We start from the raw sequence: 25477 nt of genomic DNA on the forward strand, positions 1-25477 counted from the left end.
CTGTTCTGTATGAATACCTGTATCAACTCCAAAGACTGATGCATGGCAAATACTACTCCGCTACTATAATTAACCGACAACAACTTCCTCGGTCTCATCAATCAATTCTTCTACAATCTCTTCCACTTTTTCATCATCTTTATGATCTTGGTTGACAACCACTTTCTTCTCTTTACCCAATTGAGCTCTTCTCTCATCCAACTTCTTGTTGTTCCTAGCTCTCCAGGCATTCCATTCTGAGATATCTCTTTGTCTTTGAGCCAACTTCTCGGCTGATCCTCTGTTCTCCTCGGCGGCATCCTCCTCGTCGAACGTCCTAGAGTACTCCTTGAGCTCCTTTCGGACTTTCTTAATTTGGTCTTTGGAGAGTAAAGTAGGTGGTCGAGGTCTCCAGAGGAATTGCTTGAATTTATCCATTGGTTGATGAACTAATTGTTGTCCTTTGAAATCCCAGATACAGAATCCAGGTTCGGGCTAACAACACAAAGCAACGTTAGAAAATTACTCATTACCCATCTACACAGTCAAGGAAACAAGATAATTCCAGATTACTCACACTAGATCTCCAAGCTGACGCATGAGTAGTGAGATACCTTCCACTTGGATCCCAGGCAATATCGGTTATACCGTAATGTTCACCAGAAGCAAGCATCGTAACGTTTGCACCAGGTTCAGAAGTCTCCCGTCGCTCATCAACGACAAAGTCCAAGTCCCAAAACTCAACATCGAATTTCTGAGAAGAGCCGATTGTAGCCAAGACGATATGTCTACCTCGAGGGGACCATACGAGTGTGTTGGCAATCTTAGAATCAAGGTGCTTGATAGGGATGAAATCGCCCTTCTTTTGATCAAGTTGATAGAAATCGATATTGTATTTTACCACTACTCCGGGTATACCCTGTCCATAGTTGGGATCGTTGGATGAGACGATGGCAAATCGACTTCCTTGAGGTTCCCAGGCGAATTGAGGTACGTAGTCTGGAGTGGCAGAAAATCGTTAGTAAAAACAGTGGACATGAGATCAGAAAGCTAACCTTTGAACTCAATTACTTCAACGGGGTAGTCCTTCTCTCGAACTCTGAACAGTTCCAAATTGCAGAAAGTGGCTTTCTTCGATTTGGCTTTTCGGGCATGTCGGTCGACCTTGACACAGAGGTAATCACCTTGGTTTTGCCAGTAAAATTTACACTAGACGAGAAGATTAGCCATGCAACCATTCCACTGTAGAATCGTGAAAGTATACTCACGTCGGTCACGTTGAAAAGGTTCTTGGCTCTGAGGATGTTTCTGCTGGGAATAGACATGATGCTGACTCTTGCAGGTTGGTTCTGAGCTTCAGGAGTCCAATAGACGAAGCTGCATTCTTTGCCTTTACCGGCCTTTCTAGCGGCAAAATCTTTCTCGCTCATAGGGCACCATTCGAAGTTTTGAACACCCTCAATCTTGATGGATTTCTTATCTAACAAGCCCATACCAGGAAGTTCGTAAACGGCGATACCGGTTCCGACGTTACACTTGGCGATGTAGGCATCATCGGGAGACCATTTGAACGATGGCCAAGCAACTTGTTGAGGACCATCTTCACCTTGGATAGGTTTATCGGCAGGGAAAGTTCGAAGAACTCGTTGAGATTTGATATCCCAAATGACGAATTGGTTTCCTTCGTCTTCAGGACCGAAAGTCTCTCTCAAAGCTGCATTGGGGTGGTTCTCAAAGTTGTCCAAAGGTTCTTCAGACCAAGTGACGAGATAATTTTCACATGGAGAGAACTGGATAAGTCGGACACCAGGGTGGGTGAATCTAAGGACGTTGACTCCGATAGGTCCATCAAGCTTGGGTCCAGACCAGAGAGCAACACCGACTCGGTGAAGGGAGGAGAGGTAGGTACCAAGAGGGGACCATTGGAGGTAAAGTTCTCCCCATTTCTACGGGAATGAGATTAGCTAAATTATATGATACGCGACAAGAATGGTACTTACGTTGTTCTTGAGCGGTTTGCCGTCAACCTTGACTGGCTCGGCGTTACCGTTTCTACCATTCCACCAGATGCTGACATCTTGATCTCTGAAAGTGAGGTATTGATCTCGACCAGCACTATCTCCTAACCAGCTTCGAAGGTGGTCCTGCAGATAGGCATGAAGTCAGCTACGCCTATGAAATTCAGGATAAAGACATAGCTCACCTTCTCCACGTAAGGTTTCTCTCTCCATCCAGTAGGAAGTTCACCCTCTCCTACAGGGAGGTTGGCGTACCTCTCGATATCTCCAAATCGGTTGACATAGAGGGTGCTTTTACCGAACGAAGCGCCGTCAAGAGCCCGGAGAGCGTTCTCAGCTTGTTGAGCATCAGGGTAGGTGAGGAAGATGAATCTGGTGGTCAAAATCATCAGTATCGTCGCAATGTAGACATTGTGATTGTGATGAACTCACCCCTTGTTGGTAGCAGCTTTATCATCCCATGGCATGCTAATGTTCTCTTCTTCAATAGGTGCACCAGCTTTGGCGAATAGTTGTCTCAATCTATCAACCAGCTTTTGTTTCTTGCTATCATCCACGATAGGGATGTTATCCATAACGAGCACATTTTCGAAACCTTGTTGAGTATCGACAGCATATCTATGAACAATTATAACATCAGTCCAGGCATTCGTAACGTGACCACCAGTGGTGAAGGATATACTTACTTGTCTTCGATCTCGGCGTAACCCTCTTGGAGCTCAGCTTCAAAGTCGAGCTGTTCTTCTTCGGTGAATCCGTCTATCTTCTCTATCTCTGACATTTTGGCTATGATATGATGATAGTTTCGGGATGTACCATATGGATATCGAATTTTGATCTTCACGCATCACCTTCATTCTCATGCTCATCTTTGATTTCGCGAACAAAAAAGAAAAGCTCGCCTCATCGGAGTTATGTAATATTCCCGCCTCAAGTGGCATCGTGTGGCACATCCCCCCTTACCCTCCAGTGTCTATACTGTCAAAGGTTGATCGTCAAAGTCGCTCTACATCAAGCTCTACCATGCTTTGGTAGGTTATATATGTGTGTGCTGCGTATACACTAGACGCTGACTGAAAGAATAGCTGCTGTACCCGAATCTTGTGCAGATCGTCCTTTCTTTTACTCCCGCTTCGTGCCCATTTCCCCTCCAATAGGCAGTCTATTGCTGTTAGGATTCTCCATGGTGCTGCTAAGAGTGACAAAATTACGATAGAATGCGGGTTGGAAACAGCTTCGCTGGTTGACCGGAGAACAGAAGCAAACCATAATTGGCTGTCTAACTCGATCTGCTATCTGAATCTCGTTCTTGTACATGTTTGTCTCAATTCTGGAGAGGAGACTGCACGACCAAGAGAGTTCGAAGCGGAACACACCTGAAATCGAGGGATCACATTTCAGGCGTGTTCCTCGATGTAACTCTGACTGCCACGGCGTGCATAGAATCGAACACTAAAAGCATTACAAAGCATGACAACTGGTCAATGATATTTACGTGGTCAGATAGGAGGTCAGGAAAAGAAGAAACGAAACTGATATCGCCAACGCTTCTGATCAGCCCCGGCGTAGCAGGACGGTATCCTTTGAGAACAGTCTCTTAGAAGACGAACAGTGTGTATCGTCCACAGGAATTTTGGGGTTGAGCTTATGATGAGGAATATTAGATATTAGAGTGGCTAGAGACCATGCCAATTCGACTCACTCCAATTAATATATCGTATGCTCATGGGACAAGTTGATATGGTGTCGATTCAGTCTTGGTAGGAGTCAAAGGTGTGCAGAAACGTCGCATGAATGCTTAATGATACAGTACTGTAGAATATCAGAGTATTCTGAAGGAACCACATTCCGTCGGGCTTCATCAGAACAGCCACCATGTCTGCGTCAGATAGTCCACCTTTGCGATAAGCCATTGATATTGATCAATCGATTCGCATTCTGCAAAATAGCGACCTTAGAAATGATCATGCAAAGAACCCGAGATAAATGCATGAACATATCACCAGAACCAGAATTATGCCTTAGCACCCTCGACCTTCTTAGTCAACTCTGGTACAGCTTCGAACAAGTCAGCTACAAGTCCCACATCGGCAACTTGGAAGATTGGAGCATCTGGATCTTTGTTGATAGCTACAATCATCTTCGATTCCTTCATACCTGCCAAGTGCTGGATAGCACCTGAGATACCAGCAGCAACGTAAAGTTCAGGAGCAACGACCTGTAACTCAACGTCAGAATGGTTGTCGCTTGCCACAGAACAAAAACCGAACTTACTTTTCCTGTTTGTCCAACTTGTAAGGAGTTGTCTGCGTAACCAGCATCTACAGCGGCTCTCGAAGCACCAACGGCTGAATTTGAAAACACTCGTAAGCTTGAAGCATGCTGATTTCAATGCAAGAAAGCACGCACCGGCACCAAGAGCATCAGCAAGAGGATCAAGGATCTTATTGAAATTTTCCTGTGACTTCAAAGCTCTACCACCTGATACGACTCGAGATGCAGAAGAGAGATCAGGTCGAGAGGAGATGGTCAATTCTTCGGACACGTATTTGGTTGACGCTAAACATCGTACCACTTTATCAGCTATCGTTGCTATCTTATGGCCACCTGTGAAGTGAAAACGAAAACGCACCATCCCCTGAAGCAGCTTCAACTTCCTCTACGGCAGCACTACCACCTCCAGTCTTGGCTTTGTCGAACGCAGTAGTTCTGACTGTGACGATCTTGAATTTATCCTTGGGCGAAGACTTGATTTTGAGTATGGCATTACCAGCATATATGGGTCGGGTGAAGACGTCTCCTGAAGATTCGAGAGCTACGATATCGGCAATCTGTATCATATGTTCAAAATTCAGCATGTTTAGCCCTAATCGACCAAGATATACGGCTGATCAAGGATGTTTTGCCGCATGTCGCCTCTTCGGCCGATCGTCTCAATAACTGCACTGTCCAGCAACTGATTGTTTTTCCTGTTTTCTTCCACTCAACTCTCCTTGCATTGACTCCACTGACGATTCACTTGCTAATTTTGTCCTCTGCCACTGGTACGTAGGCACTTCGTGTCCTTTCACCTAATTTTGCAGAGATCGATTGGCAGGAAGCACTCACCATAGAGGAGTCGAGCAAACCAGCCAATCTAGGGAAAACATTTTTTCCCACAGCAGTGTGGGCGGCAAAAATATGAGAGATGTTCTTGGCTGGTAATACTGAAGCAAGAAGGGGCGCAACATCTACAATGAGGGAAGGTAGTATCGATGTCAGTGAATAGCTTAAACTTGTAGCTAAAGATGATTTTCAGCTTACTCTCAGCTAAAGAATGGGCGTAGGAGTCGGAAGCAGCAGTGTAGATCTTGGTGAGACCGTCAATCCTGGACTATTTTATCAGCGATGCACCATCAACTAGAGTCTAATTATAAGACTCACTTCTTGACCTCCTCGAGGACACCATCGACATCGCTCTTAGATCCTACTACTATACCGGCGGTCTAAAAAATATGAGACTCGTGTCAGCAAGAGATTTCCTCGATCTATGCGATTATGACATGTCACTCACATCTGATCCAAGCGATTGAGCAGCAGTCACAGCATTCAAGCTGGAATCATTCAATTTCCCATTCTTGTGCTCTAGGAAGACCAAAGAGGATGCTAATCGCCTTTGGGCAGTAGCGAGGGAGGAGAGCCGGGAGGTTCGAAGCGCGGCACGGACAAGCATCTTGACGAGATGTTCAGACGGAAAGTAGATCGAGTACGATTGCCTGATCGATACAAACACACAGGTGATTGATGAGCTGCTAGAGTATCCTGTGACTGAATGGGTGCGTACTTTTGTGTATCCGAATGTCGATCCGAATTATCGGTTGAAATCAAGAACAGTACAACCGGCGGCCTAACCTATCCACTCCCCCCACTTTGCATTGGTTATACAGTTTTACGCGCTGCAAAAGACGAGGCGAGGGCATGTGGCAGCTTTGGAGCACCTCCCTTCATCTCTTACAACAAATATCATAGGTTGGTATACACATACCCTTGTATAACAAACCTAGAAGTTTACCAAGAAGCGCATCTAGGCAAAACATCACTAAATCCCTGCATCAGGTCTGTATAATACTTACTGGGGATTGCACGAGCTCAAATTAACGACCCAAATGATATGTCCCTTTCACCTCTCCTTGACATACCCTTTGACAATTAGAAACCTTCGGTCACATCGTGAATCTGTGAGATCCGAAATTTAGGAAAGAGACCAGTATATTTCTGGACTCAGGGTCAGGATACTTCCGAAGCTGCCGGCTTTCAAGAACAAACGCTTGCTCGAGGAGAATTTCTGGGTGTCTATCTTTGACTTTGGCATCACCACAACAGGCAAGCCAGATAATCGATAGATATATCTTCAAAACAGGCCAAAAACATAAGCCTTCGTAGCTCAATGGTTAGATCATCCGACTCTTAACTTTCAGAGTCAGATCGGAAGGCTGTGGGTTCGAGTCCCACCGAAGGCTTCCTTTTTTGGAATTTTTTGGGGAAATTGTGTGCTTAAGCTTCCGCTTTACCCCTCCCCCATTCTTCTTTTCTTCTCTTTCTGCTTCGGTTCACAAATTTCCTAGAAGAATTCCTGCTACATAACTGGACGCAAGCACAGAGAGATAAACCACACGGTCTATGCATACCATGGATTCCTGTATATATAGCATAGGGTATCTACTGTACACTACTCTACGTCCATCTCATCTTCTACCTTTTCAGTAATTTGTGCGACCGGCGGAGGAATGAATGGTTCCGACCACTGCGAAGACATGGGTCAACGTCATGTCTCGAGAACTCACTGTGGTAAGCTTACCTTAGGATACTGCCTCTTGTAGAGACTCATACAAATGGTATCCATCTGCTGTATAGGCGCATCGAAGTGAGCCTTGAAGTAACCGTGTGTACCAAGTGGTTCTTTAATATGACCGATTTTACCGAACTTGGTATGTAATTCAACAGATTTGAAGTAATCGATATCTTCCCTATTGAAGAACATGTATCGTATCGTTGCGGTCTTCTTGTGTACCTTAATGGGGTGTCCAGTGAGGATGATTCGCTTGGAGATGATTCGAGTAGGATCAGGAGAGAGGAAAGAGCCCATAGCTACAAGACTCGGTACTGATCTGATTAGCACGATGCATGGGGCTTTCTAAACTCACCTTGATTGGCACCTTCGTCTTTTAATAATAAACATGCGGTTTTACCGAAACAGATTGGTCCGAATGTAGTAGCAACGGTTGCAGCACCTGGCCTGAGGAATTTCTCAGATTTGTGAACGTTGTTCACTCCTTTACCACCTCCACGGACATGCTGGGAGTACAATGGTCGAATGACATATCGACGAGGTCCAACACAGAGAATGAGGGGTTCCTGAGATAGATTTAGCTACATTCACAGCCAGCTTCAACTCACCTTCGCTTTGACTGGCTCATCGTATTCAGTATTTCGCTGGACCACAAAGTGCAATACCGATTGTTTGTGTTCGTGCTGCAGCAGACCATGTACGATGAAAGGTAGTGAAGCGTCTCTCTCTTCAATGACAGTTCGAGGCACGTCCTTGAGGACCAAGATTACTCTTGTACCAGCCTGTGAAAACCTATGTCAGATTGAAAGCTAAAGCATAAACGGTCGGCTGACTCACCTTAACTCCCTCTTGGATACCATCATGTTCAATTCTCTTTTTCGTACCCATATAATTCTCAAACTGGAAGATCTTCGCGTAATCTATCGGTAAATTCTCGTATGGATCCCAAGGACTCGTCCTGAAACTCTTCAATCCCCTATACCTCTGGAATCGGGTCCTGGCTGGTATATGTCGAGGTGTATCGATCTCATCGGGGAACATTGCATCTTCCGCTTGAGCTTTCTCACGTTGACGAAGATATGCCTCGTACCTACGGACGAATTAGCTGTGTCCACGATCACTAGTGCCAGACTCACTCTTCCTCTTCTCTCTCGGGATCCAGATCCCTGTGAGCTTCTTCTTTCCTCTCATCAAGCTCGATCTCCTCAGTCTCCTCTTCCTCATCATCATCATAGACATCGCGTCCGTACCCTTCAGCGACACCTCCAAGCTCATCTCCTGAGACATCCATATCCCCATCTTCATCTTCATCTTCATCGTCCTCGTCTTCATCATCCTCATCATCGAATATCCACGCAGCCTGATAAGCACTCGTTCCTTTGGGTACTCGCTTCGTTCGCTTCTTCTCGCCTGTTGAGCTTCCAGCGGTGGGTACTTCCGATCCAGCCATTTCTTCTTCTGTAGGCCATGTCTGTTCATTCGCCATCAAGTCGGGGTTGTTGACAGCAGTCAGATCATCTGCGTTCTCCGTGGGCGTTGAAAGGGGATCCGAGGGAGCATCAACGGACATAGAAGAGGGCTGGTGAGGTCGATGAGCTAGGGATGATGGTGGAGCAGGGAGAATCTTCAGGACTGGGTTAGCTGTCATGATTCAAGAAGGAGCTGAGCTGCTTGACTTACTGCTTCGACTTGGAAATCCCCTCGTCCAGGGAGATGTACCAATCTGTCTGCACTCAATGCACCTCCTCTAACCGTCCCGATAACTTCCAGTCGTCCCTTCTCTACACCATCGTCACCTTGCACACCACTGCCGGTCCACCTTATGGCATCGGCGCCTTCGGCTACGATAAAAGCTCGACCTTCTTCGCTCTTCGTACCCCCGGGTGCGGCCTCACAGAAAGCACGAGCGAGAAGAGCAGCTTCGTTTGGCGTATCGGAAGAATGTATTTTGGGTACAGAGGGGAAGAAGTATTTGGTGAATGAGAGAAGGGATTTATGAATCAGTTGTTTGGTATCGGGTTTGATGGGGTTGGCAACAGGGGCCTAAAGAGATGTTTAGCGATATACTTCACATTCTAGCGTGCGGCTTACCTGCACGCAAGCGATAACTTCCACACCACCCGCTTGACCCTGTAAACACCTCAGAATAGCTTCACCGTCAAGTTGAACTTCATCCACACTGCTCAAGAGCAATACGACGTAATCGCTAATTAGAGCAGCATCAAGAGTTGGATAAAGAGACAGAGGGGGCAAGAGGTTGATCTGAAGGGAAGTCTTGAACCGTGGCGCCCGGATGAGGTAGGTACCTCGATCTGTGAGAGTCGATGATATCTCTTCGAGCTCGGATTCGGGAAGACCAAGGGATGGTAACAGGTTGGCGAGGAAACGTCGAGGCGATATCGATGGTAAGAGCGGCACGACGGAAACGATCCGAGGGACTTGACCTATACCATACCAGATCAGCTTGGCTCTCACCGACAAGAGAAACAGCTCACCTCCTCCACTACTCGTCGAGAAAAACTTCTGATCTTCTACCACCGTCTTCCTTTTCAGATCTCTCTTCTGAGCATTGGCATTTAATCTAGCCTTCTTTGAGCTGGATGCTAGGTTCTTGGTGTTTTTGCCAGAATGAGATGATCCGCCAACTTTACCTGTGAGCAGGATGGGAGTCAATAAGGTGATTCCGTAGATGAGTGGGGAGGAGACAAGCTTACCCTTTGCAGCGGTCTTCAGAGCTCCTTTCGAAGAGTGTTTCGATTTGAAGCCTTTGTTGGTCTGTAATGAATGCAGGTAATTAGCGGCATTGAGGGATCGGAGAAGTAGGTTACATACCTGCTTCAGAGTGGGCCTATGGCGATGTTCAGAAGACACCATGTTGACCGATTGTTGTAGATTGTATGTCCACAAGTATGTATGCTGAAGACTGATGAGAAAGTGCGAATATCTTCCTTAGACTTTGTGCAACTGAATCTGACCTGGTCAAAAATATTTAAGCATTCTACGAAACACGTGGCATTGCCCTGTATTCCCTCCACTTATAACCAGGCTCTTCACAATGTTGGAAATCGTTGCTATCATGTCTCTTCTTTGACAATCTCTCCTGACCGTGCAAATTATACGCAAGATTCCATAACCCACACCACCAGCCCACTCCAGCAGCGTGTAGACTCTTGGACTAATTTCGGCAACAGGTCGAAGAAAAATCTTCAGAGAGGGAGAAATCGCATGACCACCTATTCCCCCAAAATGGATGAACTATTTTTCTTCTTCGTCCTCTTTTGTGGACTCTTCTTGTGAGCTGAATATCTCTGATGAGTGCTCATGACAGCTCATCTTACTCCGGTTTATAGTCTCGCATCGATAATATATTGCTTTCTCTCAACCTGCTTGGGCATACAAATACGAAGATCAGATATCAAAGAAGCTTTCTCATTACCTACACCTGCCAAGATTCGAGCTAGGGATGAAGAACGCCGGAGAAGGATGGAGCAAATGGGTGGATATGAGATGGATGATATAGGTTATGAAAGAGTAGGCGGGATGTCATCAGGTGCGGAGGAATTTGAGATGATGAGGCGGGGTGGGCCATCAAGAGGTTTTTTCTAGGTCTTCATTGTATATGTAGAATGCGTATGGTCTGACGCGGTATGACAAACCTGACTCATGACTTGACTAACCAGCTGACAGTTGAGCTGTCAAAGGACCACAAGTGTAGATTATACTGATGCATTGATGCTTATTTGTACCAAACAGATATATATGCGCGCGCGAAGTTATAGAAAGAGTATATCCAAGATAGAGAGAGGGCAATCCGTTAAAAGAAATTGTATAATGTTATAACATAGTAGGCGGGAAATTTGAATCTTTTCCTGGTGATCCAAGATTCCAGTAAACTGAAAGGTCTGAAGCCCATGAGAAACAGTGTGGGATTTTTTGCTTTTGCGATACCTCAGAACTGGAACAACAGCACTGTAAAGATAAACTATGATCAGTGAATCGACCCACATCGTCAAGCGAAGATGACTTACACCAGGGGTTCAACACAATCGGATATAAGAAGTGCGAACATGCTTGAGCCATCAGAGGAAGGATACAAGTAAAGTTGGTACTAGATGACAATTGGCTATCAGCTCAGACGAACCTCCAAACTCACGAACAGGTGCACGCCATACTTACATTCTGTAACCCATAGGTACTAAGGGCGAAGCCATGAAAGCCACACCGAGGATCATAACCCAAGAGACGATCCAGATATCCCAGAACCTCTTCCACATGGCAGGCCATTCTTTGAAGAAATGCGATAATTCGACTTCCTTCACGGTTGATGCCCACTGCATGTTATATCCAGTCAAGTGCGCACACCTATCAAAAGATTCGATAAGCACATGCCATCCAAGTTCAGGGATCTGGGAAAATCAACTTACAAGGCGGTTGACAAATGCCATGACATTCCACAGAAAAAGAAAAAGAAGAAAACGATCCATTTGAAGTTTTGTACCAAGGCATTACCGAGTGAATTGGTGTTTAATCGGTATTGAAACAAGGCGGAGGAGACATTGGAGAGACCACAGAAGATGACAATACATGTCAAGAACACTTGCCATGACTCGAGGTAGAACAGATCCAAAACGTCGTCAAATAGACCGATCAATACCCAATTAACGAGAGAGAGCAACAAGGAACAAGCAATGGCGTAATAACTGATCTCATTCATGAGCCAAATGTTCGATCATATAGATTTATAAAACTGCGACTTACGATGAGATATAAGCCAACACGGAGATCTTGGAATGAAGAGGGATACCATCGGCCCACACGAAAGATCGATAAAGAGGGGTGATAGGGCCTTTGGTGAACCATTTTCGCAAAGGGTGGAAAAGAAGTTCGGAACAACCATAAGCGTATTTTTGCCATCGATTCAACTATAACAATTAACATCAGCATTTGATCTACTGCCTAACAGATCAAACTCACCTCGTCATCAGCAGTAAGAGATACACCTTCTTGGAAGCCACCGTTAGAGTAAGAAGCCCATCTCAAACTCCATCCTTTCATCTGACATCGTAAAGCCTGATCGAAATCTTCGGACACATGTGATTCAGACCAACACTTTCGAATACCATCGTCGGCATCAATGAAAGCGGCGTCTTGAATAGCTGCCCATCGAAGGAACGCATTGTGTCCGACGAAAGGAGCCACTTCACCATTGGCGGCACAGAAGGAGATCGCAGTGTTAATACGAGTTGTGAATGATGTGATACCGTTTTCGAAGAAGTGACCGACAACTTGCATGACCGCAGATTCATGTTGTATGATAGCGATGTTGGGCGATTGAGCGAATTCACTGCAAAATGTGAGTCAGCTAATGGCCTGCGATGTTGGTGGTCAATTGATAACTCACGACGCAGCGTCTAAGAAACAATCTTCAGGTACTCTGGTATCGGAATCAATGATCAAAATGAGTTCTCCAATCCGGATATTACCAGCAGCCCAAGCGATACCTTGAGATTCCTCGAGAGCCGTAGCAAGCGCTTCATCGTAGATTTCTCGCTCATCCTCGTCGGTCCATTGCCAGTTAGGGTCAGATTGTTCGTCGGCAGCAGGTCGAAGTTCATCCATGATCTCCTCAACTCTTAAAGACAGATTGTTACCGAAGTTCATGTTTGAAGCCTTTTTAAATCGGCCTTTTCGGATGAAACCATCTTTACCATGTTTAGGTCGAGCAGTCCAACCGATGTTGTTACGATCGTAGTAAGCCTTTCTGATCTCTTGTTCCTCTTCGTCCCACAACTGCATACCATCATCAAACACGAAGATGTTCACCGAACCACCTTGTCGCTCGTAACTATAATTTCAACTCATTCAGCTGAGCTGTTCCTACTTCGAGGTATTTTTTGGCGAAGCGACAACTCACGTAGTAATAGCCTTTTTTAACGATTCGACCGTAGGGATGATAACACCTTCCAGACCTTCCTTGTAGACAGGCATCTGGATGGTGATATGAGGTAATCTACCAGTCATCCTTGTAGGAGCTTTACCAGAATAGAAAGACGAGTTTTGATGACATTGAGCAACGGGACCGAAGATTTGCCACAAGTTACCCATAACACAGATGGAGAAGAACTGTAAATCCATGTTAGGAACGAGTGGTACTCACACTGAAGCGATGGCGTACTTACAATGGAGAGCAAATAACCAAAAGGTGAAGTAGCAATAAGTGCCATACGAGCATATGAGCCATCAAGCATAACTTCTTTGATCAAGTTTCCTTATTACATACCAAAATCAGCACAGATCACCTGAGCCTTCCGGTCAGATACTCACTTATACCGGAACCAATGAAGACGAACGTCAAGATCATAGCTAAACCAGAAACAAGCGGAGCGTAAAGCATGACTGGTCTTCTGTCTCTCATTTCCCAATCACCTTCTTTACCTCCTACTTTCTCTTCATCAACATCCCCATCTGCATCCGCCAGCTCCTTTTCTCTTTCAGCATCTCTATCTACCCATCCTTCTTCATCAGCTCCTTTCTCGTCGATCTCATCCTCAGACTCGTCCTCGGGTTCGAGCAATTTCAATTCATGGTGTCTTCCTGACCATACATAGGCGATCATACGTTGTTCCAAAGCTTCGGCGGATGGAATCAAGGTCTCTACTTCATCTGCCCAAACCACCAAACATGCTTCTGCTCGCACGAATGCCGCAAACTGATGTTTACGGGCACCAGCTAGTTGAGTGAGATCGTCAAGGATTTGAATACGGGTGTTGACATCGAGAGTAATTTCAATAGCGTCTTCAGCACTGAGAAGCTGTGTCAGCTATTTCCGCGATCAGGATGCAAATGCTAACTCACCATCTAGCCATGATGGCTTGCACGACTTTACTAGTGATTTTCATGGCTACTTCAGGATTCAAGGTGGATATAGCAGCATCCCATTCTTTGATCCTCCTTCCCAACTCTCTTGCACCCCTCTTAGAGTTTTTAGGTTCGGGGTATGTTCGCAAGACTCTCTTCTTCACTCTATAAATGACCATTGTGTCAGCCGACCATCAATTTTCAAAGGGGATTTAAGCGTTTAAACTTGCCGAATGGACACGAGACCATCAAAATCTGCATCTCTGAACCACCCTTGTCTCTCCGCAACGTTCCATAGATGTCTGACCATCATATCATATCTATCCCTTGGTCTACCTCCTCTATCAAGTATCGAGTCGTCACTCTCATCGGAGCTGGAATCATCACTCTGGTCGAAACTCTTCTTATCGAGATCACTGGATCCGGAAGAAGTAGCGAAAGAAGCTCCGGATTTACTTGATCCTGATCCCTTGGAAGAGACGGACTCGTTATCTGACAACTCCCATGATGCCCTAGAAGCTTTCTCGTCGATATCGTCTTCTTCTATGAACGCTTTGGACGTTCGAGAAAAGGTCTCAGTGGGTCGACGAGGGACGTGGGAAGCTGGGATACCCTGAGCGTTGGGGATGGAAGGGATGAAGGAGGATGCGGCTGAGGAGAATCGTCGGAGGAAGGACATGTTGGTTGAGGGCAATGTATGCCAATAAGGTCAGTCGTCCACCTGACTTGAGTTGATTTGACTTGGTGTGTTGTTGAGATGATGAGCTAGGCTATGTGAATAGATGAGGGTTGATGAGCTGAAGTTGATAAGATAAAACGATAGGTGTTTATTATAACTCACCGGCTCAAGACGTAATCAGCGTATGAACAAAAGAATAAGGAGAGCCCTCTAACTATCCTATCTAGTCCGATTCAACCTGGTAATGTCTTGAAGGGAAAGACGACAAGACGAAATGATAATAATGTAGAGATAGATGGTCGAAAGAATTGGTTGAGATCAGATGCCAGATGGCACGGTGTGAATGACTCTGACCGATGGGGTGATTAACTGATCAACCTGACCAGAAAAGGGAAAAATTAGTTGCTTGATGAACTCCACCTGTATGAACTACGAAGGCTAACCGATCCCAATCCAATACAATCTAAAAGAAATTCCAAGCAGTTTAGTGCAGAGGAAGTATCAGAACAAGCTTCAAATCTTGTCTTGCTCTGCTCTGCTTTGTTGTTTTTCGTCCTGAACGTATGGATGTTTGCATAAAGAGGAGGAAAAAAAGGTCGATCGTGGCGTGATATATTAACGTAAATCAAGCGCACACGAAACGGCATTTGGTATCTGATTCTGATGATGAACTTGACGATCGCCCTGTCCGATAAGACTAAGAACCCGCAGGCAAAGTTATTTCTCTCGTCATGCCATTTCGACTACCCGGGAAAGGATATTCACCCATCAGCCACTACTTTCTTCCTTGTTTCGGACCTGATAGACAGAACATCTCCATGAGCCTGCATGCATGAGCAAGGAAGGAAAAATGATGACTACGCTTCGAGACCGAGATGAGAAGATTTCCCGCTCCACTTGGTCCAGATTCAAAGTATACTAAGGAAGCACAGACTGAACATGAACGTGGACTATTTATTCGGTTACTGAGACAACAAAGATGTGCCCTTTCATCAAAAAGTAAGCTTCAGAGTTCCCGTGTGCCGTCTAATCGGGCTGACCCTGAAGATCTTTGTGAATTATGTTTGTCACCGGATAGAACTTCCTTTTCCGGCTGATCCGACAGGAACGACTCGGAAGATACCCTGACGGAACCCTGACTGTTTGTGCGTTTAGAGACTAACTCAGGTCCAATCCACAAACAATTTTGGGACTGTAGTCAACTTCTCATGCTTTAGACAAGCCACTAAGAGCAATTCGAGTGGAGCCTGAATCAAACGATATCTTTCCGACGATCGTCCAAACCAAAAACTATTGAATTCGGAACAAATGCTTGTGACATGACATGATGCAAAAGTCAGTCACCGATCTGTAAAGTGGGAAATGCATATCCGCTTTGTAGCCATTTCGTTCATGTAGGTTGTACGTTATCTCAGACCAGAAAACAACAAATCGAATTTTACTGCCCTTGCTCTTTTCAGAGTCTAGGTTGACAGTGAAGATACCAAGCCGCAATCAGCTGCCATCTTGACATTGTTCGCGAGAACGTGTCGAAAGGTTGATTAATTCAGACAACAGTATAGTAATCAGTCTGGGTCACATCGTTTGAATCGACAACCACTTTATTCAACAGCTTCATCAAGATTTAGAAAAAGAACTATCGACAAATATCAAGCTGAAGACCAACAAAGTGGGGTTGTTACTTTTAACATCAGACGGCGGTCCATAATCCAACAACTCCTTTGATTGCCCTATACTTCTATCCCGCAACTTTTTGTTCCATCACTTCAACAGATATTCGCATACACCATGGGTGTCTTTGGAAAAGCCAAGCCCGCTTACTCCCCACCCGAACTCCCTACACACGACCCTGTACCAGCACGAGCAACTCAACGACGAGTATCGCTCTTCCCTTCTCTCGCCTCTATCGGACTTAGTGAACCTGATCCCAATGCTCCCATCGACCCAGTCACCAGGGGCCGTACGTTCTCAGGTGAACAGCAGCGAGGAATCAACGGGCGAAAGCTCTCTCAGGCAATCGTACCAGCATGGCACCGTAAAGCGAGTTTAGCAGTTGCAAGGAGGGATACCAATCCTGTTAATTTGCGATTAGGAGAGACAACAGCGAACAATCAGGATGGAATGAACAAGGCTTTCTATAAGTCAAAACTTACCATTGATGATGGTAGTTCTGAAGAAGGTGGTTTTACCTCAGATGAGGATTTAGCTCCTAGTAGATTATCAGTAACGAGGAGGAACAAAGGTAAAGGGAAAGCTAAAGCTTTAGATACCTTACCAGGATGGGACGCAGCACCACCATTGAAAGGTCGATTGAAGAAGGGTAAAGGCAGAGATAAGAAGAGTAAACACAAACATCGATCGAAAAGAGTAATGAGAAGATTAGACCAAAATTTGGATGCATACAACGCATATGCTCAAAATGGTTTAGTGCCTCTTACAAGATCTGCCAATACGACTAGAGATGAAGCTGCCGCCTTGAACCCACCACCAATGTCAATAGGAAATACCATATTGGAGGAAGATGAGTATATGGTAAAATCAATCTCCCAACCCATGTCCTTGAACACTGGAGCTCAGGATGAACAGCCCAGAGCAGTCTTGGTAGGAGATGGATTTGACGCTTTGGACGTAATGGCGGATCATATCTTCAGAACAGGGGTACAGAAGAAAAAATGGTTTAAAGCTCCCAGGATGGGAGTGAGGAGAAATGACGCAGCAACTGGTGTAACTATCAGAGCGAGAACAGGTCTTTATAGAACTTTCCCCGTGGATTACGAGGCGTTGAAACCCTTTGAAGAAGCTATCACTAGACTTAACCCAGAGGTAGCCATCAAAATCAAATCCGACATTGTCAACACCATCATGGATACATATATGTGAGTCACCATCACTTCCCTTATATCTCTCGCAATTCTGACAGGTCTATTTTGCAGCAATCCCTCTCCATCAATGACCGAACTTGTCATCGACGAAAACACCCGTATACAAATTCTTGATACTATTGAACTTCTCGCTCGAGCTAGAAAACACCAGTATGCTGCCTTTGTCCGATCCGAACAAGTATTGGTCGTATGGGCAGATGCAGTTGAAAATGTCATTCCAGCTGCTGAAGCATTGGAGGAATCACTCATTCAGTTCGTATGGCAAGGACCAGAAGTCAATGTGAAATTCAACTTGGTCATGCTTCAAGATGCCAAAGACCGTGAAGAGATGAAAGAGCAGGAACGAAGAGATTCGCAAAATTCGAATGAAAAATATGGTATTGATGGAGTGGTTTTACCTGAATTGACAGCGGACGATAAAGGATCAATCAAGACGAAAGAAGAAGATATGGACCCTGAAGATATAGCTAAAAGGGAGATGCAGAGATATTGGAGAGAAAGACCTGTAATGCTTATTGCACCTTTCTCAGATGGTGTGGCTATCATGCTTTGTCTAGCGTTGATTTCCCTCGGTTTGAGAATTTTAATCAAAGAATATATTTTGGATGGTCAACCATTGAGATTTGTCCTCATGATTTTCTCTCCTGCTCTATGTTGTATCGCCTCTTTCGCTGCTATGTGTGTCGTCGGTTCAATCGTGAGTGACCCCTATTCCTACCTGGACACCTAATCCCAAGGCTTATACTGACACTTTGGCTACGATAGTGGCAAATCTTCGGTCCTGTTCGTCAAGTTACCCAAAAGTCGAAGTATTTCTCTGGTATCGCCCCCAAGCGTCATATGGGTGATTTAGCTCATGTCACCGTCCAGTTACCCGTTTACAAGGTGAGTATCTATCAGTCAGAAAATTGAACAACTTGTACTCACTACTTGGCGTTTATAGGAATCACTCGAAGAAGTTATCATGCCTACTGTCGAATCACTCAAAGTCGCCATTACAACCTACGAGCGACAGGGTGGTTCAGTCGGTATTCTTATCTGTGACGACGGTCTTCAACTGCTTTCCAAGGCTGAAGCGGATAAGAGACGACGATTCTATTTCGACAACAATATCGCCTATGTTGCACGACCAGGACACAACGTCGATGGGTTTATTCGAAAAGGTCGATTTAAGAAAGCTGGAAATATGAATTTTGCTGCTGATCTATCCCTACGCGTAGAAGAAATCATGGATGACATGAGACCTTTGGCTCAAGAGAAGAAGGACCCTGAACATCTCTGGAACGAACTTGACGAAAACGATGTATATGATGCTGCCTTGGCTCAAGCGCTAGAAGAGAAACAAGGTAAAGCTTGGGCAGCTGGTAACATCAGAATTGGAGAAGTGATTTTGATTGTCGATTCCGATACGAGAGTACCAGAAGATTGTTTTGCCGATGCCGTATCGGAAATGAAAGAAAGTCCAGAAGTCGCTATCATCCAACATATGTCAGGTGTCATGCAAGTCGCTAATCACTTCTTTGAAAATGGTATTGCCCATTTCACAAGGAGTATTCAACATGCTATTTCCTATTGTACCGCTTCTGGTGAAGGTGAGTAAAAGCGATATCTGTTATCAAGCAAATATAGTAGCTGACAACCAAAATTATTGTTTTAGTCGCTCCTTTCGTCGGTCATAATGCGTAAGTGTCAGATGATTTACTAAACGATCAAAGGGAAATAAGCTGATCCTCTTTACAGCTTCCTTCGTTGGTCAGCCTTGCAGGAATGTATGTCCGTAGATCCTGATGATGGTATCAACAAGATCTGGTCAGAAGATCACGTATCTGAGGATTTCCAAATTGCCGTGACACTACAGATCAAGGTGAGTTCAGATTCCCTTTTTCCATCAGGAGCTGTTGCTGATGGATTCTCGATCATAGGGTTACACAGTCCGATGGGCAACCTATACTGGAGGTGCTTTCGAAGAAGGTGTATCTTTGACTTGTGATGATGAGATCAATCGTTGGCAGAAATACGCTTTCGGATGCTCGTAGGTCGATCTTCCCCTCTTCGATATGTCTTCTCGCTTACAATCCTATATGTCTTTTCAGTGAGCTTCTGTTCCATCCCTTAAAGCGATGGATATTCAAAGGTCCTATCACTCCTCTTTTCAATCAATTCATGTGGTCTTCCATCCCCATTCACTCCAAATTTACCATCTGCGGCTACATCTTCTCATACTATGCAATCTCGATCGCTTGGGTTTTGTCCGTTGCGAATTACTTTATCGAAGGTTTCGCTTTGCCCGTTGACGGTTACTGTAAGTCACATCTTCCTATCTGGCCCTGTTAAAGTGGTTTGACAAAATATTGATATGACTTGATTACGTTTAGACCTACCTTCATGGAAAGTAACCTTGGTTTGTATCATCCTGTTCACCGGTCTGTGTAACGTTGCTTTCATCACGCTTCGATATCGATTGAAGATTCCCAATTGTGGACAACTGGCTTTTGACCAAATCAAATGGATTCGTCAGTCGCTGGTTTGTCACATGTTTTCATAAGCTAATGCTCGTCTACAGCCTACTTCAGTATCTTCTTCACTGGAATGTCAATGCCTATGTCAGCTGCTCTTGTCAGTCACTTGGTAGGGTACAACATGACGTGAGTATCACGTTCTCCTTCCTGTTCGATAGGATGATAGCTCATGACTGTTTTTATTAATAACGTAGATGGTCTACAACCGTTAAGACCGTTGAGAAATCCAACTTCTTCTTGCAATTGCCTATCATTTGGAGACGGTTCTGGCCTCAACTCAGTTTCTTTGGTCTTTGTGTGGTAAGTCTCCGATCTCAGACAAGTACCAGTAATTATCTAGGCTGACGGGTTGATGCCGCTATAATAGCCAATGATGATCATCACATCGTCAAGCCTCATGCCAGCGGGATACAGAGTTTCGAGTATAGAGGTTTACGTACCGATGGGTATCATAACGGCTTCACATCTATTATACCCATTCGCATTGAACCCTTGGTTCTTGTCTTTCTCTGTGAGTGCTTCAATATTCTTCCGATCTCTAGATAGATCATCGCTAATGTTCGATACAATACATATAGTTCTAAACGCTGTGCCCTTTCACTTATCATAGATTCGTATATATATTGTTTTGACTGTTCTATATTTTTGGCATTTATCGGCATCTTTCCATCCTTCTCCCGTACATTCGCATATATCATATTACAAAAGTATACTGGTAGTTTGATATTGATGGTCCTCTCATCTATTGATGTCAGATGCATGATGGACGGTGAGACTAGATGAATGAATAGCGGGATGTCGATCTCAAGATTGCTGTGACGTGGTTGTGGCTCATCCCGTCGGAAGTGTGGGGTGGGATGTCTCAGTTATTAGCGTGTTTCAGATTGCTTTCATCCTCTACCCCTTGACCTGGAAATGTCTTTTGTTCTTTTTCTCGTCCCCATCCTCGTGCACTCTGTCATCACCATCCTTCTTGCATCCTCGCAGAACAGTCCCGCAATGCTCGGTAACCACCCAGAGGCAGAAGGTTAAACCTGATTCACCCGACACATGAAGTAAGATCTCAGTCCCTAGGTCGACATCGAGTCCATCATCGAATGAGGCTTTGACCGACGGATACCCGGTTTCATCGTTCAACTTGTCATCATCATCCAAATATCACTCAAGGCTGGCTATACACCCATTTATCTTGCACAATGACCTCCCTGTCTTCCTCCCTCCGCCCTCAACAGGTCTCCCATTCACCCACCTCCTCTATCTCATCCGCCAATACCACACCGACTTCCCCCCACTTCGGCCACCATGTTAACCCCGTCTCGTCCCGTCACCCCTACGCTTCTTCCCACTACCTCGAACCGCAGCCGAGACACCAGTCATCGCTAAATTCCATCTCTACCTCTGCCACCTCCTCTTCGTCAGTCAACATCATCCACCCTAGGCCTCCTTCACCCTCGTTGCTGCACGCTCCACCTGGTCAGCCATTCATGGTCTATCTCAAAGGATGGGGTCAGCAGGAGCTTACGGCGTTCTTGAATCTATACCGATGCGGGCAATATGCTTCCGCATTTCAAAGACACGACATCGATGGGAAAGTACTGCTAGATCTGGATATGGCTGCGTTGAAGGAAATCGGAATTGCAAAAGTAGGAGAACGGGTCAAACTGCTGGGAGGCATAAAAGATCTTAGGAAAAGAGCTGCAGGAAGTTCCAGAGCTAGCTTGTCGAGGTCGAGTGTGAGATCTGGAAGTGTAGGTAGTGTGGCCACACCTCCTAGTGAATCAACAGAACATATCAGCTCTCCTTCACTCCCAGATCCCAATCAATCGCAATCACAACAGCAGTCTCGACTTGCCCAACCTTCTTCTACTTCATCATCATCCGGTTCAACAAGAAGACTGAACACTTCCCGACCTCCTCCTTTAGACTTACAGCATTATAAATCATCTAGACCACTTCCTCAGGCGTATCAGAATAATCTTCCTTCTGCAGCTTCCTACCGCTCTACAACTACTACGCCACGTCCTATCCTTGGAGGTCAGCAATCCGTGTCGTCGAGGCCTGGCTTACCATCTCAATCCAGTTCCAACTCCACCGTCACCCTTGCCAATGCGAACTCAAGCTCAGTCCCTGCTCCAAATAACTCCAAACAGCTGAACTTGCGTCCTCCGCCATCGAGAGATCCAGGTCGTCGATCGCCTAGTCCCATACACGTCGATTCGTCCAATTTTGCCTCTCGTCCTTTACCACCCGATCCGAGCGGGTCACATCAGTCTTCCGCTGCCGAGTACGCCTCTGCATTCACGCAGCAGCACCAGCAGGGAAGACAGACTCCCACTTGGTCCTCAAGCGAACAAGCGCATGGCCTACCTAAAGGTCCCGCACCAGGAAGTGGATCAAGAGCTGCCGCTGCTCGAGCGAACGAGCCTTCACATCGAAAATCACCTAGCGTAACGCAAATAGGAGGTACGACCCCCAAACAAGGTAGTCCGATCAAAGGAAAATTCCCTAATATCATGGGACTTGGCGGCAGATCGACTCCACAACATCCCTTTGCGGCTGCCAGTCGATCACGAGAGGAATTGGTATTAGAACGTCAAAATTCCGAAAATCTCACTTCAAGCACTGGCAGTTTGGCTTCGAAGAGGAGTGTAACTCCTACTCCAGGCTATGTTGTCGGAAGGACCGTCTCGTCTTCGGATAGGACGAGAAACCAAACTGGTAATGAGTCTCTAGCTAGTACCAATACGATCTCATCGAGTGGCAGTAAACACACACCAACGTACGATGATATACGTCGTAAGATTGTTAAATTCGTTAATGCAGAAGATGGATCGACGAAATCTGTCGATGTCAGCAATGTCGTCAGTGGTGTTCAAGTATTGGAAATGGCCTTGAGGAAATTTGGAAAATGGGGTACAGGTGTGCATGCCAGCACAGACACGGAGAGCGATGAGGATGGCGAAAGATTGGAGATCGAGGGCTGGGGTGTTTATGCGGAAAGTGATCCGGATGACAACTGTGAGTTCGCATAAACTTCTTCATTATAGGTCGATCATCAGCTCATTTACAATCAATCGTAGCCACACCTCTCTCGGAAGCTGCTTTACTTGGCATCTGCCTCTCGCACCGAGATGGTACTTCCGTCCGAGAGAAGGGCTTAGTCCTGAGACGACCAAGAAAATTGACCAATCGAAAGAATATGAAAGACTATCTCGGTGAAGCACCTCCTCAACCTATGTCACCAACTTCGCCTACTCCGTTCTCCGGACCAAGATTCGGTGATCACGCTAACTTACTTACACCTATTAAATCTGCTGCTTCGAAGAAGATGAATCGGGCTAGTACAGTCAGCGTTATGTCTGGATTAGGCGTACCCATGCCAGAAGTACCACCTTCCCCCAGTACCACTCGAAGTCCATCTTCTGCAAGTTTCCTTAGGACTAAGAAGAAATCGGTATACAACTTCTTTGGACATCGACCACCTTCTGAACTTATTTCCAACCATTTAGCAGAGTATTTCCCTTCTGCCAAGAGGAAGGATGTGGAAAAGGCCAGACATAGTATGTTGAGGATGAGCAGTGGCCCAGGCATCAAGAGAGGTAGCATCGCTCCTTCGGAATCTACTGGAAGGCTGAGCTTCGACTCCAACTTCGCCCCATCGGTCAAACGATCCAGCGTGAGGATTGCAGACCCCATGGCAGAAGTGAAAGCTTCACCTCCTAGAAGAAGTACCAGACCCGGTAGTCGAGGTACGATGATCTCGTCTCCGCCACCTGCAGGTACTATCCCAGAGGAAGAAAGCGAGGTACTGGGTGATGAACATCCCCCTCGATTATCGGTATCGAACGATGATGGTCGACATACCAGACCTACTATCGATGGCGAATCCGATGCAGAATCGTTAGCATCGGTAGGGAGTCAACCGCCTTTGTTACCTCCTTTCCAACCTACTGGTGAATCTCTTGCCGAATCTTTGGTAGACTATTCGCCTAAGCAACAACATCATCAGAACAGACCAAAGTCAATTGCATTGCAACGAAGAGGTTCAGAGGAATCTACCAGATCGAGATTCTCAATGTTGTCGCAATTAAGGAAGGATCGAGATAAGTCTGATACAGCTTCGATGTTGACTGTTGATGAGATTACGGCGGAAGTGGAGAACCGAAGAGCAAGTACGATAACATTCGAAGATTCAGATGAAGAGGATGAGCCGATCATCCCACCGCCACCTCTTATAGCTCCCGGACCTGGAGTACCGCAAGATCAAAGTGAAGGGGATAGCGACGGAGATAATGAGAGTGAAGAGACGGAAACAGAAGATGAATCAGAGGAAGAGACGGAGACTGAAACGGAGACCGAAAGTGATGTGGATGAAGATGATGAAGAGGATAACGAGCATGGCAAAGCATTCACCTCAACTGGATGTGAGTGGATCGCTTCTTTCGATTATCCTTCCCCGTCATCTCTCGTATGTGTGTGCCAGAGTCTTGTGCTAATACATTGTACCTAGCCAAACGAATCATCAAATGGATCAAAGGTGCCCTCATCGGAGCAGGATCTTTCGGCTCAGTGTTTTTGGGGATGGACGCCCATTCTGGTCTTTTGATGGCAGTCAAACAAGTCGAATTACCTACTGGATCAGCAAGAAACGAAGAGAGAAAGCTGAGTATGGTATCTGCTTTGGAGAGGGAAATCGAGCTCTTGAAGGAATTGCAGCATGAAAATATTGTACAGTATCTGGGTAAGTAATCTGAACCTGAAACGATCCCGAATTTGAAGGACGGACGACCGGACGACAGCTGATTCCGTTTTCAATGTTCCACAGACTCCTCGGCAGATGGTAATTACCTGAACATTTTCCTCGAGTACGTTCCCGGTGGATCGGTAGCTGCTTTACTCAGTAATTACGGAGCGTTCGAAGAAGCCCTAGTCAAGAATTTTGTTCGACAAATCCTTACTGGTTTGAATTACCTACATGAACGAGAGATCATTCATAGGGATATCAAAGGAGCCAATATATTGGTGGATAATAAAGGCGGTATCAAGATCAGTGATTTCGGGATCAGTAAGAAGGTTGAGAGTAGTAAGTGGATCATTCATCATTCATTCTTTCCGCCTATGACTTTTGACTCTCTGTGTGTCTTCCATGCTGATGCTGATTCTCTTATTTTGTAGATCTCATGACTGGACCCAAGACTAATCGACCTTCCTTGCAGGGATCAGTCTTCTGGATGGCACCTGAAATAGTCAAACAGACTTCCTATACTTCCAAAGCGGATATATGGAGTGTCGGATGTCTGATAGTAGAAATGTTAATCGGCAGTCATCCATATCCGAACTTGACCCAGATGCAAGCTATTTTCAGAGTAAGTCCTATCAAAATTCCTTGTACAACTCATCAGTCATCGTTACTGACCAATTCTTTGATGGACTCCTTAATCAGATTGGCTCCCAAACACCCGTCCCTGAGATTCCACCTGATATCTCACCCGAAGCTGCAGACTTCCTCAGACAGACATTCGAAATTGATCATAATGCTCGACCGACCGCCGCTCAACTGCTAGAACATCCTTTTATTGCTTTACCCAAGAATGCCCGGACCAACATGATTTCCTTGGCGGATGCTCAGAGGAGGATGAGCATGGCTATGGCCAGCGCCAGTCAGGGGCTGGGAGGGTTGGTGGGCAGGGCGTAGGCCTGATACCAAGAGGAAT

At 45.6% G+C, this 25477-nt stretch overlaps 7 protein-coding genes and 1 non-coding gene across 8 annotated transcripts; 4 read left to right on the plus strand and 4 right to left on the minus strand.

Annotated features, from left to right (window-relative positions):
- Positions 1 to 69: 69 nt before the first annotated feature.
- Positions 70 to 2778, minus strand: L199_007182 (eukaryotic translation initiation factor 3 subunit B; the record flags this gene model as incomplete). The annotated part of the gene is made up of 8 exons (XM_064892878.1): positions 70 to 474; positions 557 to 978; positions 1035 to 1188; positions 1248 to 1925; positions 1980 to 2123; positions 2183 to 2369; positions 2430 to 2615; positions 2684 to 2778. 8 exons carry the CDS (start codon positions 2776 to 2778, stop codon positions 70 to 72), a joined length of 2271 nt encoding a protein of 756 aa, XP_064748950.1.
- Positions 2779 to 4011: 1233 nt separating this feature from the next.
- Positions 4012 to 5709, minus strand: L199_007183 (uncharacterized protein; the record flags this gene model as incomplete). Its single annotated transcript, XM_064892879.1, has 8 exons — positions 4012 to 4215; positions 4272 to 4345; positions 4407 to 4556; positions 4630 to 4828; positions 5106 to 5227; positions 5301 to 5365; positions 5421 to 5482; positions 5551 to 5709. The coding sequence occupies 8 exons, from the start codon at positions 5707 to 5709 to the stop codon at positions 4012 to 4014; spliced, it is 1035 nt and encodes a 344-aa protein (XP_064748951.1).
- Positions 5710 to 6409: 700 nt separating this feature from the next.
- On the plus strand, positions 6410 to 6496 carry L199_007184. The gene has a single exon. It is a non-coding gene; the product is annotated as a tRNA-Lys (tRNA).
- Positions 6497 to 6705: 209 nt separating this feature from the next.
- On the minus strand, positions 6706 to 9699 carry L199_007185 (uncharacterized protein; the record flags this gene model as incomplete). Its single annotated transcript, XM_064892880.1, has 11 exons — positions 6706 to 6780; positions 6835 to 7139; positions 7181 to 7391; positions 7434 to 7607; positions 7663 to 7915; positions 7962 to 8449; positions 8506 to 8868; positions 8917 to 9269; positions 9321 to 9476; positions 9540 to 9600; positions 9658 to 9699. The coding sequence occupies 11 exons, from the start codon at positions 9697 to 9699 to the stop codon at positions 6706 to 6708; spliced, it is 2481 nt and encodes an 826-aa protein (XP_064748952.1).
- A 372-nt stretch (positions 9700 to 10071) lies between these two features.
- On the plus strand, positions 10072 to 10431 carry L199_007186 (uncharacterized protein; the record flags this gene model as incomplete). Its single annotated transcript, XM_064892881.1, has 2 exons — positions 10072 to 10118; positions 10176 to 10431. The coding sequence occupies 2 exons, from the start codon at positions 10072 to 10074 to the stop codon at positions 10429 to 10431; spliced, it is 303 nt and encodes a 100-aa protein (XP_064748953.1).
- A 343-nt stretch (positions 10432 to 10774) lies between these two features.
- On the minus strand, positions 10775 to 14362 carry L199_007187 (uncharacterized protein; the record flags this gene model as incomplete). Its single annotated transcript, XM_064892882.1, has 12 exons — positions 10775 to 10794; positions 10854 to 10933; positions 11002 to 11187; positions 11250 to 11525; positions 11584 to 11747; positions 11800 to 12169; positions 12227 to 12670; positions 12740 to 12948; positions 13005 to 13093; positions 13150 to 13628; positions 13681 to 13848; positions 13914 to 14362. 12 exons carry the CDS (start codon positions 14360 to 14362, stop codon positions 10775 to 10777), a joined length of 2934 nt encoding a protein of 977 aa, XP_064748954.1.
- A 1788-nt stretch (positions 14363 to 16150) lies between these two features.
- Positions 16151 to 20347, plus strand: L199_007188 (uncharacterized protein; the record flags this gene model as incomplete). The annotated part of the gene is made up of 13 exons (XM_064892883.1): positions 16151 to 17238; positions 17296 to 17941; positions 18010 to 18129; positions 18188 to 18836; positions 18902 to 18926; positions 18985 to 19108; positions 19167 to 19276; positions 19338 to 19546; positions 19620 to 19757; positions 19808 to 19889; positions 19958 to 20063; positions 20131 to 20274; positions 20342 to 20347. 13 exons carry the CDS (start codon positions 16151 to 16153, stop codon positions 20345 to 20347), a joined length of 3447 nt encoding a protein of 1148 aa, XP_064748955.1.
- Positions 20348 to 20959: 612 nt separating this feature from the next.
- On the plus strand, positions 20960 to 25458 carry L199_007189 (uncharacterized protein; the record flags this gene model as incomplete). Its single annotated transcript, XM_064892884.1, has 6 exons — positions 20960 to 22781; positions 22844 to 24187; positions 24274 to 24504; positions 24589 to 24846; positions 24939 to 25129; positions 25207 to 25458. The coding sequence occupies 6 exons, from the start codon at positions 20960 to 20962 to the stop codon at positions 25456 to 25458; spliced, it is 4098 nt and encodes a 1365-aa protein (XP_064748956.1).
- Between the last annotated feature and the right edge of the window lie 19 nt (positions 25459 to 25477).

This window comes from Kwoniella botswanensis, chromosome 2 (assembly GCF_036426115.1).
Source record: "Kwoniella botswanensis chromosome 2, complete sequence".
NCBI classification, from domain to species: domain Eukaryota; kingdom Fungi; phylum Basidiomycota; class Tremellomycetes; order Tremellales; family Cryptococcaceae; genus Kwoniella; species Kwoniella botswanensis.